The 14,027-nt window shown below is 43.4% G+C and overlaps 1 protein-coding gene across 1 annotated transcript; it reads left to right on the top strand.

The window, feature by feature from the left end:
* Nucleotides 1–5,857: 5,857 nt before the first annotated feature.
* cntn1b (contactin 1b) lies at nucleotides 5,858–12,028 on the top strand. The gene is made up of 23 exons (XM_034526327.1): nucleotides 5,858–5,912; nucleotides 6,022–6,057; nucleotides 6,159–6,285; nucleotides 6,420–6,601; nucleotides 6,786–6,881; nucleotides 6,970–7,182; nucleotides 7,322–7,421; nucleotides 7,523–7,707; nucleotides 7,905–8,029; nucleotides 8,142–8,259; nucleotides 8,463–8,613; nucleotides 8,698–8,825; nucleotides 8,908–9,080; nucleotides 9,246–9,369; nucleotides 9,554–9,721; nucleotides 9,863–10,012; nucleotides 10,102–10,172; nucleotides 10,280–10,532; nucleotides 10,668–10,789; nucleotides 11,185–11,374; nucleotides 11,458–11,579; nucleotides 11,711–11,867; nucleotides 11,946–12,028. The coding sequence occupies exons 1-23, from the start codon at nucleotides 5,858–5,860 to the stop codon at nucleotides 12,026–12,028; spliced, it is 3,129 nt and encodes a 1,042-aa protein (XP_034382218.1).
* Nucleotides 12,029–14,027: the final 1,999 nt, after the last annotated feature.

Raw genomic sequence — 14,027 nt, 5'->3', positions numbered from 1 at the left:
CCTGTACACCACTGACTTCCAGTACAACTCAGGGTCATGCCATCTGCAGAAGTTCTCTGATGACTCTGCAGTGGTCGGGTGTTAAATGATGGAGGGGAAGTGGAGTACAGGGCAGTAGTGTATGACTTTGTGGAGCGGGCCGGTAGAAATCACCTGCTTCTGAACGTGGCCGAGACCAGAGAGATGGTGGTGGACTTCAGGAGGAAGACGACGGCTCCACAACTGCTGAGAGGTGAGAGGATGAGGACATGGTGGAGGAGGATGTGGACATGGTGGAGGAGTACAAGCTCCTGGTGTCTCCATCGACAACAGACTGAACTGGAAGGCCAACATCAACGCTGTGTACAAGAAGGGGATGAGTCAACTCTTTTTCTTGAGGAAACTTCGATCCTTCGATGTGTGCAGCAAGATGTTGGAGATGTTCTACCAGTCTGTTGGACCAGTGCTCTGAGATGTTGGAGATGTTCTACCAGTCTGTTGGACCAGTGCTTTGAGATGTTGGAGATGTTCTACCAGTCTGTTGGACCAGTGCTCTGAGATGTTGGAGATGTTCTACCAGTCTGTTGTGGCCAGTGCTCTGGACTTGAGCATTGGAGCCACCAACCGACTCACTAAAATGGTGAGGAAGGACGTCTCTATCATTGGCTGAAAACTGGACTATCCGGAACTGGTGGTTGAGAGGAGGAAACTGAAGAAACTATTGTCCATATTGGATAACCTGGACCACCCTGCAGGGACAGCGGAGCACGTTCTCCAACAGACCGCTTCAGCTCCGCTGTCACAAGGACAGATACAGGAGAACATTCCTGATACAGGAGAACATTCCTGCCCACTGGACGTTATAATAAATCACCTCTGGCCAGATCCTCCTCAAATTGAACAACATCTATAACCCTTGCACCGCTTCACTTTATTTACTTTATATACACTATACACACAGATACACTGTATACACTTTGCATATTTTTTTTTTTTTTCTTTATTCCTTTATTATTTAAATTCTTAAATGTAATATGCAGTGCTATTTTATTGTATTGTATATTTTGTAAACATGCTTGCTGCTGCTACAAAGAAATGTCCCCCTGGGGATGAATACAGTATCTAATTTAATGTGTAATATGTGCTTAAGTGTATATTAGCCCAGTGCAAAGGTGTAATAATCCTCCAGTAACTTCAAGTCTGGAATCTGGCATTAAACCTGCACAACAACTGTGTATAATATTTGTTTGTTTAATAAAAAAATGAAATACAACCCACCCACTTTTTTTGCAGTCAAAAGTGGGGGGGCTCTAAGTGCCCTACAACCTGCCCAGTCAAAAGTGAATAATAGATTGATCTGCGTGTCATTTATGATGCACAGCACTAAGTCAAAGTGAGTTTGTTCTAAGTGCCTTACAACCAACCCACTTTTTTCTCAGTCAAAAGTGGGTTTGTTCTAAGTGCCTTACAACCGTGTCATTTTAGCGCTTTTCTCTTTGTGTTTCCTCTGCAAGATATCTGAAGCTTAATGATTAATTCAACCATCAATTTCAACTAATGGCTGCTGTGTTTAAACCTGCAGAACAACTGTGTATAATATTTGTTTGTTTGTTTCATACAACGCACACACTAAGTCAATAAATAGATTTATCTGAGCGTCATATGATGCACAGCACATGGCGTTAGATGGAAATAAGATATATGCTCCATGGACATTGGGGGCAACACATTTTTTTTTTCAAAGTGAGGTAATCCAATAATGTGTATTATTAAAAACGGCCACTTTAAATCATTCAATAACGACTTTATGTCGTTGTCTGGGATGCGCAGTGATGGCTCTCATCCCTCCCTCTCTCATGGACCAATCCTCGCCGCCAGCCAGAGGTGTCACTCAGCCGCTTTCCTCCAATAGAAAAGTTCAGATGAACGGGACGCTCCGACGGGTGGGCTGTGGGACGATGCGGTTCGGGTCCGGGTGTGCCACGCGGACAGGGTACTGACATTTCCCATTCTGCCTCAAAGGTAAGAACGACACCACATGCGAGTTTGTATGTGTGTGTGTGCATGACCTAACTGGCTCGTGTGTCGAGACTGGGTGAGGATAAAACTGGGATGTGTTCGGCGCTGTAGTGCTGAAATGGACCGGCTAAAGAGTACCGCAATGCAGAGCTGTGAATTACCGGTGCCGCTCAGTCGTCATCGGGGTGAAGGGGTGCAAGGTGCTGCGCAGTTACTTTTACAGGAATGACTGCGACGAAGGGAGCACTGTTTGATAAAAGATTGTTTCAGCTTCTCAGTCTGCAGTTTGGATAAGAAAGTGCGTCTCTGTGGATGCAGAGGGCAGACGCAAGGTGAGCGTGTCACATACTGCATGCGTCAAGGGCGCAGTAAGCGGCTGGATGCACCATGGCATAGTTTGTTAAAGGGCACACTGTCCTTAATGGGGGAGGGGCCACTCCCTTACACTATTGGGGATTGTTTTCTGTACTGTACTGCCATAACATCTATTGCCTCTATATCACTGGATTTATTACCTAGTCAAATATGCTTGGTTAGTTAAATATTACAAATTATGATATACGGTATATATCCATATAAATCAAATATATAATTCCAAGTACTTTTCTTTCCCTGGACTTAAATGCAAAATGTCCAAGTCCAAGTGACACCCAACCCACATGTTAGACATCTTCAACACAAGGCTATGTCTCGCCTTTATTTGGAAATATTCAAGGTCTTGTGACGCACAATCATAATCCAGAGCCAGCACTTAAATACATCAACAGAATTTGATCAGAATGAATCAACCCAGGAAACGCAGGATTAAAATCGCCTCTTGTTGTTTTCCAACATGACTTTGAATGGGATTTTGTGCAGCCCTAAAACACACAGCAAACATGGTCATGCAGGCAGTCACTAAGACACTTGGCTTTAATACATGAGCTGACCTAAATTTTGCTTTGGTCTGTCCAAAGAGGATCTGTGATGGGATTATCGCCAGGGGAAACGCATGAAAACAACACACTCGGACAAAATTGATCAGAATTAGTGGTGGAACAGATTGCTGCAATAACGTACACAGCCGTATGTGAACGTGTCTTCGCAGCTTGTGCACTAAAGTCAGATGATTTCTGAATATGTTGGACCTGTGATGCAATACGATCCTTCTTCTGCTCTTACTCCATTTGAAAGATAAAACGTGTGAAGACAAAAAGATACGCAAAGGCAGGGTAGAGGCTGTTGATATTTTAGTGTTGAGTCATCAAGAAAGCCCATGAGGAGTCAATGCTGCAGTCTCTGCATGTGGATAGACTGTACACTGGGTGTATGCCTCTGCTCTCTCTCTCTCTCCCCCCGGTGGCTGCCTGGCCCTCTTTCCATTTCTCCATTAGTCTCCTTCTCTCTCCCAGAATGACTCAGCAACGAACTGTAAGACTGCCTAGCTGCTAGCTAACTGTAGGATATACAGGCATTTGTTGTCAGGTGTTGGCCATCAGTCAGAACGTTTAGCCCAACACGTTAACTGAAAAGACATGTTCTCTGTTGATCTGCGTGGAGGTCATTGGAGTTATTTTTTGTGTCAGGTGACATTAAACATTATGTTCAATTGTCACGAACCGGGCCGCACGGCCTTGACAACAAAGGGACACACACACAGGTAATCGTTATCAAGTAGGGTTTTTATTTAACTAAGGTAGCAAAACAGTGGTGTGTGGAGTCAGTAGTTTCAGTGGTGGAGGTGAGTGCATGCGTGGGAAGTGCGTGTGTGTGAGATGTTGTTAGGTCAAATCATACTCTCCTATAGAGAGCCAGTCGGGGTCTCAGGACAGCGAGGGAGAGCGAGCTCCTGAGACCAGAGGGCCTTTTAAGTGCAGCACTTGCACACAAGACCCAGGTGTTGCCAGTGCTGCTGATTAGCTCAGGTGTTCCCACTCTTCTGATGAGCCTTGGCCACGCCCACCTGCAGGGACACGAGCCAGTGGCTTAGGACCCATCATGGTCCGACACCCAATCCCTTTAAAACAAGTCTGTATCTGTGCCAAAACCGACTCGTCCGGTTTGATCTGTGTTTTCCTAATACAGACTTTTGCAACACTGTATTTGATGACCACACCTTCTGTTTAACTCACATGTTAAGCGAAGCACAGAGATTTGTTTGATGCTGCAGTGCAACGCGATTTAAAAATGGTTAGGTTCTCCATCGGGAGCTTTACGGGTGTACACAGTACAAGGGTCAACCCTCCCCCCACTTCATCCCATCCTGGTCATCTTCATCAATCCTGCTCTATATCTCCATGAACCTTCTCCAACCGTTTCTCTCTTAACTCTTTAAGCACAGACCTTTTTTTCGCAACAATTGCAAAAGTTGTCATACCCACACTAAAACCAGTTCATCTCCTCAACCACAAGGGCTATTTTAATCATTCCGGTGTTAGAATAAAGAAAAAATGTGTGAGATGAGTTAAGATGTGTATATAGCAGTATATGTTCTATTGTTTTTATAGTTATGGATAGCTGAACACAGAAACAATGAAAGATATTGGAAAAAAAACAGCCATCTCCAAGTCGTGTGTTTTGGATTTGTGTGTGATATGTCCATTCTCTCATGTAACACTATTTATTTCACTTTTATATCACTAACGGTGTTGAACACATCCACATACAGCAGTAACATACACTAAATAAACCAAAATAATGCTTTTGTGCTCTCAAATCATGATAAATGTTTGCGCATGTCCCATCATTTTCCATAACCTTCCATAACTTCATAATCTTCTGACACCTCCTTTTAATCGTATGAGCCTATAGGAGCTTTCTACAGTGTTCCAAATGACATTGACAGCCCTTTTAGCCACACAAGATCATCAAGCCTCAAAAGTTGGTGACGGGTAGTATTCGATCAGCTGAGACCAAAATAAACCTAACTTCCTTTCACTAAGTCACAACGCCCCCAGGACAGTTCAGAGACTTCATGTAGCATGAAGCTATTGGAAACTGCTTATGCTAACATGGTACAAGTTTAAACATTTCTGTACCAATTCTGTCCTTTTCATCTATACATTAGTTTTTTGAGTTGTGTGTTTGGAGCTTGTAGAACTAGATTACTTAGAGTTTTAGCCCGGGCTTTGCTGTCTCATATGATATGTGGCATCAATATATTTGTTATTGATGCATGAAATGTACATATTTATGAACACTATGTGAACACTTTGTGCAGTCCCCTATAGGTTTTCATATATCTGTCTCTCCCAGTATGTCCTGTCTGACATTGAGAGTCAAAACACTGCAGTTACTCACAGCTGTGCTGCTATTTCATCCTGCGGATGTGATGTGTAAGCATGTGTGACGGCGCAGCAGGAACTGTCTAGGTGCTGCAGTGTTACCTTGTGTTGGTTCCTAGACGGTCCTAGTGTGTCAGTGTGTGTCAGCATGGACACACACACACACACACACACACACACACACACACACACACACACACACACATTACAGGCCAGTATGTCTCTGCAGGTGCACGTCCTTGTGTATATGCACGCACCCCTCATGACTATTCACATTCACATCCTGAATCATTTATATGCACTGGGATGATTCCAGCTAGTTTTGCACAGTTTCTGTTGTGGAAAAGTCATGCACAGTCATCAGTCTGGTATTATATCTAAAGGGTCACATCCATGTTTTAATAATACACAATGAGGGAAGATCGTTTATTGTTATTAAAATAAATACCAGTGATTCTGTTTCTGACATCCCCTTTTTGTTTTTGTCTCTTATTCAGCCCTCTCCAGTTCATGTCCTGTCCATTGACATCTTGCTTGTGTCCCTCTGGCCATCCGCCTAAATCACGTGGCTGCAATAAGTCAATTTGTTGACAGTCATGGCTTCCGCTGCTTTACTGCTCCTGGCCCTCTCCTCCTCAGTCTCCCTCACAGGTAAGAGGCCTGGTGATTTCCAGCAGATAATCCATTTACCCACTTAAATCAAGTCAAGTGTAAACCCTGCACACCATCAGCTGACAGGACCCCGTTTTCTGTATTGTAGTGGCGGTGCTATTTGGCGAGCCTAGAATATTTGGAGGTGAGTTCCTCATGAAACAGGACATGCTATATACATGTCACACAAAATTGTGAGTGTTGTTAAACGAGTACGTCAGCTAATTGTTATGTGAAATGTGTCAGATGATGCTACTGGATATGGCCCCATCTTTGAGGAGGAGCCAGTGGATGTCGTCTACACAGAAGACTCACCAGATGGGAGAATCTCCATGAACTGCAGGGCACGAGCAAACCCACCGGCTTCATACAGGTCACACTACAGAAGAGTTATATACAGTATACATACCAGAAACAATACAGTGTTTATACCTGAAGTAGCATATGTCATGTGGTACGACATGGTGTGGGTTGATAATGCATACAATTGTCTTGTATCACCGCTAGGTGGCGCCGTGATAACTGGGAAATCAAGCTGATGGAGCAGCCAGATGAGTACTACAGCCTTGTTGGGGGGAACTTGGTTATTACAAATCCCAGACAGAAGAAACACGCTGGGACGTACATCTGCGTGGCCAGGAACATCTACGGCACCGTCATCAGCAAGGAGGCCAGGGTCAAGTTTGGATGTGAGCATGTGATCCCTGCTGGAACTGGGCAGGAGAACCACATCATGTCTGATGTGGTTCTCCTGCCCAGTTCCAGCTATTGAACACAATATATTTTCTTGGTGTCACTGAAGACACAAGGATGTCACATCTTTTGTTTTCATTGTGTATAATTCCCATTTGTTCTTTATCCCTCATCATACAGTTGTTGAGGAGTTTCCTCAAGAGGAAAGGGACCCTGTGTATGTCAAAGAAGGGCAGGGGGCTGTTCTGCTGTGCGCCCCTCCAAAAGTCTGGCCACGTACGTAGAGGTCTTTCTGTCTCCTTTACAAAAGCCAGTCTTGTGAAGCTAGCAATGACAACTTGCTCAACTGTCTTTTCCTTTACAGAGGAGGTGACCTACCGCTGGATCTTCAACGAGTTCCCAGTTTTCCTGTACACAGATCACCGCCGGTTTGTCTCCCAGAAGACGGGAAACCTGTACATCTCCAAAGTGGAAGCTCAGGATGCAGGAAACTACTCCTGCTTTGTCTCGAGCCCCGTCACCGGGAAGAGTGTCTTCTCCAAGTTCATCCCTCTCATCCCCTTACCCCCTGATGATGGTTAGCAGACATATCTTCTTCACATATGTTGCAGAACAGAATTGAGAAAAGGAAAAAAACAAACAGAAAAACACATGCACACACGTTTCTGATTTGCACCATTGAACCATTTGGATATAATTGACTTTCTTTGCCTCAGGTGAGGAGATAAAATACCCAGCAGACATCAGGGTGAAGTTCCCAGATACTACTGCCATGCTGGCTTCTAACATTACTTTGGAATGCTTTGCACTGGGAAAGTACGTTTTCATTTGTGTGTTTGCTCATTGTACCGATGAGGTACATCAGATACATCCTGTCACAAAGGCACTGCTTTAGTCTCTGTTGTGTGTCTTTTCAGCCCTATCCCTCATATTGTTTGGAGGAAGGTGGACGCCACAGATCTCCCGCCAAATCATGAGATCAGTGAATCAGGAGCTGTGCTTCATCTGTACAATGTACAGTACGAAGACGTGGGAGGATATGAGTGTGAAGCCATCAACACCAAAGGAAAGGACTGGCACAAGGCCTGGCTGTATGTGGAGTGTAAGTGATTTCATTGGCGTGTGCTTTGCCAGCAGTAGATCGTAGGATTTAGTCTACGATGTAGACTAAGTATAGAGATTATTTCTGAATCCACCAGTGGTGTTCTTTTTTGAGTGACAAGTGGCATGTTTGTGGTGCATACATTGGAATATTGTGTTGCATGTAATAATTTCTTTTTGCCTGTTCTGTTTGCTCAGCTGCTCCAGAGTGGGCAGAAACCATCAACAACACTCAGATCGACATCGGCTCAGAGCACACCATGCGCTGTGTGGCATCAGGGAAGCCCTTCCCTTTCATCCGCTGGTACAAAGATGGATACATGGTAAAGAATAACTATATGAAATAAAAGTTACACATTTTGTCTCCTGAATTTTTAAAGAAATTGTGCAGTAAACGCAATCAACTCAGCATTTGGGTTGTGTGTGTTTGTCCAGTACGGGAAGGGGGAGTTGAAGTTTTCCAGTCTCACCTTCGATGACTCAGGAATGTACCAGTGTATTGCTGAGAACTACTGGGGCATCAAATACGCCAACGCTGAGCTGCGAGTCATCGGTGAGACCTCTCAAGAAACACTGCTCTCATTGACTCATTGAATATTACAAAGCACAATTGTGTTTGGAACATTTTCAAAAACACACTCGTTGTTAAAACAAATTACATTTGGGTGGACAATAATATAAATCCCTTCTTTCAAGAAGTTAGGAAATTGGGGACAATGACTAAACAGGAATTCACACTTTATAATCTCCCTTCAGCCTGTGCTCCTACATTCGAGTTCAACCCTGTGAGGAAGCAGCTTCTCGGGGCTAAAGATGGCCGCGTGGTGATCGAGTGTAAACCCCGAGCTGCTCCTAGACCGCGGTACACCTGGACAAAGGGCAAAGAGCTCCTCTACAACAATTCACGGTCAGTCGACATCAGCAACAAACGATGCTCCAAACCCACCCACTGTCATTAATGTCAGCTTACATTAATTGTGTTCACTTTTAGCATTTCCATCATGTTTGATGGGAGTCTGGAGATCCTCAATGCCACCAACAACGACGAGGGTATGTACTCCTGCTTCGCTGAGAATGACAGAGGAAAGTCCAACAGCTCTGGCTATCTTACCATCACAGGTCCGTGAACACGTGGATATTTTACATGTGCACATATTTAAACAAAGTGACTGTTTACACTCAACTTGGTTCGTTTCCTTAGAGGCTACCAGCATCACAGAACCACCGGAAGACACTGAGGTAAAGGTTGGCGATGAAGTGATCCTGAGGTGCGCCGCCTCATACGACCCCATGCTGGACATCACATTCATCTGGGCCATAGACTTCAGGGTCATCGACTTTGACTCTGAGTGGGAACACTACGAACGTGTTATGGTAGGGTGATGTCACCTCCTCGCCTCCTTTAATACCGTACACTCACAGTTGGTCACCTGACACCTTACTGGTATTGTCAGCCAACTACAATCTGTAGTTCTGTCTCCAGCCTTTTTACTTTACCCTTACTCTGTTATCTCATTGTTTTTACTTCCTGTTGTTCAGAGTGAAGATGGAAGCGGTGATCTGAGAATAAAGAATGTCCAGATTTGGCACGAAGGTCGCTACACCTGCGTCACTCAGACAGTGGTGGACAGCGACACTGCATACGCTGACCTCAAGATTGTAGGTCAGTCCCAGCATGTTTCGCCTCAAGATCATGAATGCAGAGCTTATTTAAAATGTTGTATTACATTTGAGTAGTTTCATAGATATTCTTATCCTGAGCAACGGCAGAACAGAAGACAAAGCCGAGCTGACTATCAACAAATAAACTATATCTTCTCTCCATGTGCCTCTCCTCCCTGACCCAGGTGTGCCTGGGCCTCCTGGTGTGATCCGGGTGGAAGAGATTGGGGATACGTGGGTGAAGCTGTTGTGGACTAAAGGAGCGGATCACAACAGCCCCATTATCTCCTACACTATTCAGACAAGACACAACTGGGCCCTGAATGAAGATGACTGGAAGGACGCCAGCACCAGTGAGTACTGCTCACTGCCAGTAGAGGGCCTACTCGCTCTGAATCCAGCATTCTGGCCTTCAACCTGCAAGTGAAAGGCACTTACACCTAAACAAGAGATTGAAAAAATGTAGCATGAAAAGCCATTTGTGTCTCCTTCAGCTCCAACCTTTCTTGACGGCCACGTGGAGAAGGTAGAAGTGACAGACCTGTACCCCTGGATGGAGTATCAGTTCAGGATCATCGCCACTAACGAGTATGGCTCCGGAGAGGCCAGCATCCCCTCCCTCAAGATCAAAACCTGGGATGCTGGTGAGGAGAGAGTACTAATACCTGACACATATATTAGTCAACACATGTGTGGGGTACAACAAAACCTTACTGACCTTTTGTCTCCTCAGCTCCAGTGATTTCTCCCACTGATGTGGCAGGTTATGGAGGTAGGAATGGCGAGATCGTCATCACATGGACTGTAAGTAAGCCCTCAGTTCATGTGACTTAATCATATCTCAAATAATACTCACACACAGCACGTTTACTGAATCAAAGAGGTTTCTCTTTCCGCCCCTGACCCCTTAGCCCGTGGAGCCTTGGTATTTCTCTGGAAAAAAGTTTGGCTACATTGTGGCATTCAAGCCTCATGATGCTTACGACTGGTGGTTCGAGACCATTTCAGACCCCGAGACGAAGCGTTATGTTCACAAGGAGTCCAACTTCATTCCCACTGAGGAAGATTTCCAGGTCAGAGAGTTTCAGGTGAAGATCAAGTCGTTTAATGTGAAAGGAAGCGGCCCATTCAGCCTCACCAGTGTCATCTACTACCCGAGAGATGGTGAGGACGTTGTTTGGTTTTTGTTTGGTTTCACTTTTATGGTTCCTAAATTCCTTTTAGAGAAATAAAATGGTGACTGAAGTTAGAGCAGTTGACGAATATGTTCTCTTTTCTCATCCATTTGTCCGACTTCAGTGCCTATAGAGTCTCCAACAGACGTCTACGCCAGGCCGGTGTCCTCCACTGAAGCCCTGGTCTGGTGGTTGCCTGTGGTGGACACTGGTACAGGCCTGCAGCAATACATTGAGGGATACCAGGTACAGAGCTTTTACTGCATACGTTCCATTCATTAACTGGAGATAATACGATCTCAATAATACTTATATTGCCTTAATAATAATAATATAAGGCTTGTAGGCAAAGACATAATAGCTTGTCACTCAGAACCAAAACAATTATTTTTGGGCTGATCCAAACTACTGAAGGGTTAAATAAGTGAGTGTGGCCTTGTGTATTTATTTAATGGCAGATTATTCTGCTTCAGTATGCATGGAAGTAAAGATCATGTTAATGATTGAAATTGGTTGGTACTATCACTCACACATTGCAATTTTGGGATTTATTTTGCATATAGTGAAAAGTGGTTAAACAATATGACCTGGGATGTGTAATTAACATTTAATAAGTAAAAATCGTGTTTCTTGCTAACCAGGTGAAATACTGGAGAAAGTACGATGATCCGGAGCAGGGAGCACATCGTATATTTGTTTCAACCACAACCAACCAGACTAGGTTGGAGAACATGCTGCCAGACTCTCACTACCTCATTGAGGTCCGTGCCTTCAATGGAGCCGGCCTCGGACCCCCTGGTGAACACTGTGAGATGTTCACAAAGAGACCACGTAAGACTGAGTACTTGCAATCTAGGATCAATAAACACCTAAAGATGTGTTCTTGATTTAAACTTTGTTGTTGTTGTTAACAGCCCCACCAGATCCTCCCCGGATGTGGCGCTATGTTACCTGGACAGGACAGTGGATGTATGTGTGGTGGGATCATATCCAGTATGACTGGTTCGGTAATATTTCCTTCCCACTGTACTACAAGGTGGGTGTACTTTACAAAGTTACTCACTATCAAGCCAAATAACTTCTTCTTTTTCATTAGCTCTTACACTAATTCCAAGGTCTACATGGAATAAGAGTTGTTTTAAATCTACCCTGCTTTGTGTCTTCAAGGTCTTGTTCAGAAAGACAGGCTACATCTATGGGGAAGTCTACATCACTGGCTGGCACTTCATGGACTTCCCCATGCCTCAGTTTGGAGACTATGAGCTGATGGTACGCGGTCGTTATGAAGGAGGGGATGGCCCAGTCAGGAAGATTAGGATTCAGGGTAAGGGCTAAAATATGAACATATAGATATGCTTTGTTCTCTTGGCCTATTTGTCTCATCGGGTTTCTGCTTCCTCAGGTAAAGCATCAATGATCACGCCGACTCTAAGCCTGGCGTCTTTGCTGCTGCTGGCGCTGTGCCTTGTGGGATTGGAAATGTAAGCGCTGTCACAAGTGACATGTATATAATAGACTGTCGGACGTCAATTTGTGGATAGAAGAGATCCAGTATTCACCTCCAAACACTCCTACATTCTGCATCTTTTGTGTTGCAACACAACACAGTAAGTTGTTTCTCTCAGAAAAGCATCGGGTGTCGGCGCCAACACTTTTTACGGACTTACGCCATCATTACATGAACAACACAGCAGCACTGCTGAACTAGGACTCCTGCATCGGTTGAATCTGAAGCCTGAACAGATGCTTGTTGTTGGATGATATGACTAAGTTCTCCAAACACTTTGTTCAGATAGAAATACAAGCATTCTGAATAACACTTCTATCAATCCTACAATATGTGCTGTTCCTCTTCTATGTTCAACTTCCTTTATGTGTTAATTACTGTTTCCTGTTTAGAGTTGAAGTGAACTGGACAAACATTAGCTTGACATTAGTAGAATGTAACCCATATAAGGGGGGAAATGTTATTTACAACACGCACTATAAATCTCTCAGATGGTCGAGCAATTAATAATATGTAAAGAACTGTATGATAATCGCTGTATTTGGTTCGGAATGAGCAGAGAAGGATGTTGACTGTATGGCTTTTAACATGTCCACTTATCAATTTTATTTCTTTGAGCACTCGCAGTGTATCACATATTTTAAACAACCTTAATCTTCACAATCATGTTTACAATTTTTTTACATTCATTTGAGTTTTTTGTCATGGTGCTGTGTGACAGGTTTAGAGGATGCTTGTCCAGTGTACATTTTAGTTGTCATAATTAAAAGTCATATCACTTAAATGACACCTTCCCTTTGAGAATGTTGATGATTTCTGATAGTGTAAATGTAATTTTTGAATGAACCATGATGCTGGTGTTGGACAGAAATTGCTATGTATCACATAAATGTATGCTAATTTCCTTTGTCAGGCTACGAGACCATTAAACACAGTACAATAATCTATATTGTCTCAATGGTTTTAGTCCATTTTTGATCAGACATTTACGTTCCTATCAACACAGTGGGCTTGTCCATCTCTTTTCTCAATTGTTCCTATTTGTATGAAAATAATGTATCCACCTTTTACTGTTATTTCTCTAAAGCATAGACCAGGAGGTACTACTTTAAATCCATAATTTCATACTGCAGTTCCCTGGTTATTTGGTCATTTCTCTTCTTAGTGTTTAATAAATAATGTAGTGAAGATGGAAATAAATTTTTCTTTTGTTCTCCTCTGGACTTTTTGAGCTCTCAGAACCAGCAAAAGGAAATCTGATGTGTGATTTCTATCACCAGATGGCGGTATATCCACATGCCATTAACCACTGTTTCCATTATCATTTGGTCTAATCACATATCCAATCTAGTGTTTATTTATTTCTAATCTGAAGTGTCACATACCCATTTTATCATCGATAGTTTCCTTACATTCAAGGTTTGCAGAATCAAAGAATCAACGTTTTTATTTTCTGTATTTTCCTTTGTTTCACGACAATATTATCTACAGCCACGTTTTTCCACACTAAAGTTACTCTATCACTCGTTACCTGTAAAGTGTGGACAGCATATCCATAATTTTCTGTGACGGTGTTTCAGAAAAAGAGCAGAAAGAGCTTTTCATATCTGTGTGCTTTTGTTTGGGGAGCTTGCTTGCATACTGCAGAGTAGTCCCTGCATGGCAGGTTCCACCTCCATTACCGGCAACTCTCCCATTTTATATCCTTTGTGTCAAACAGATACCTAGACAACAAAAAATCCCATGTGAGGCTGAATGTTGCCATCATTTACAACAATCAGAGCAGATGCAGAAAGGTGCGTCCTCCTCAGCAGGGGAGTGAGTTTTCCTCCAAACAACAGAGTAGCCTATTGTAAAGTATAAAATGTTAGTTTTTTCTTTATTTTTTTCTTCTCAGAAACATTCAGTGTGTTAGTTTTGCCACGGGAACTCCTTTCCAGACATATTTGCCAAATTGAATCTCAAGCATTTGATAAA

This window comes from Cyclopterus lumpus, chromosome 23 (genome assembly GCF_009769545.1).
Source record: "Cyclopterus lumpus isolate fCycLum1 chromosome 23, fCycLum1.pri, whole genome shotgun sequence".
Taxonomy (NCBI): Eukaryota; Metazoa; Chordata; class Actinopteri; order Perciformes; family Cyclopteridae; genus Cyclopterus; species Cyclopterus lumpus.
The sequence above is the reverse complement of the archived record's forward strand: the minus strand, read 5'-3'. Positions and strand labels throughout refer to the sequence as shown.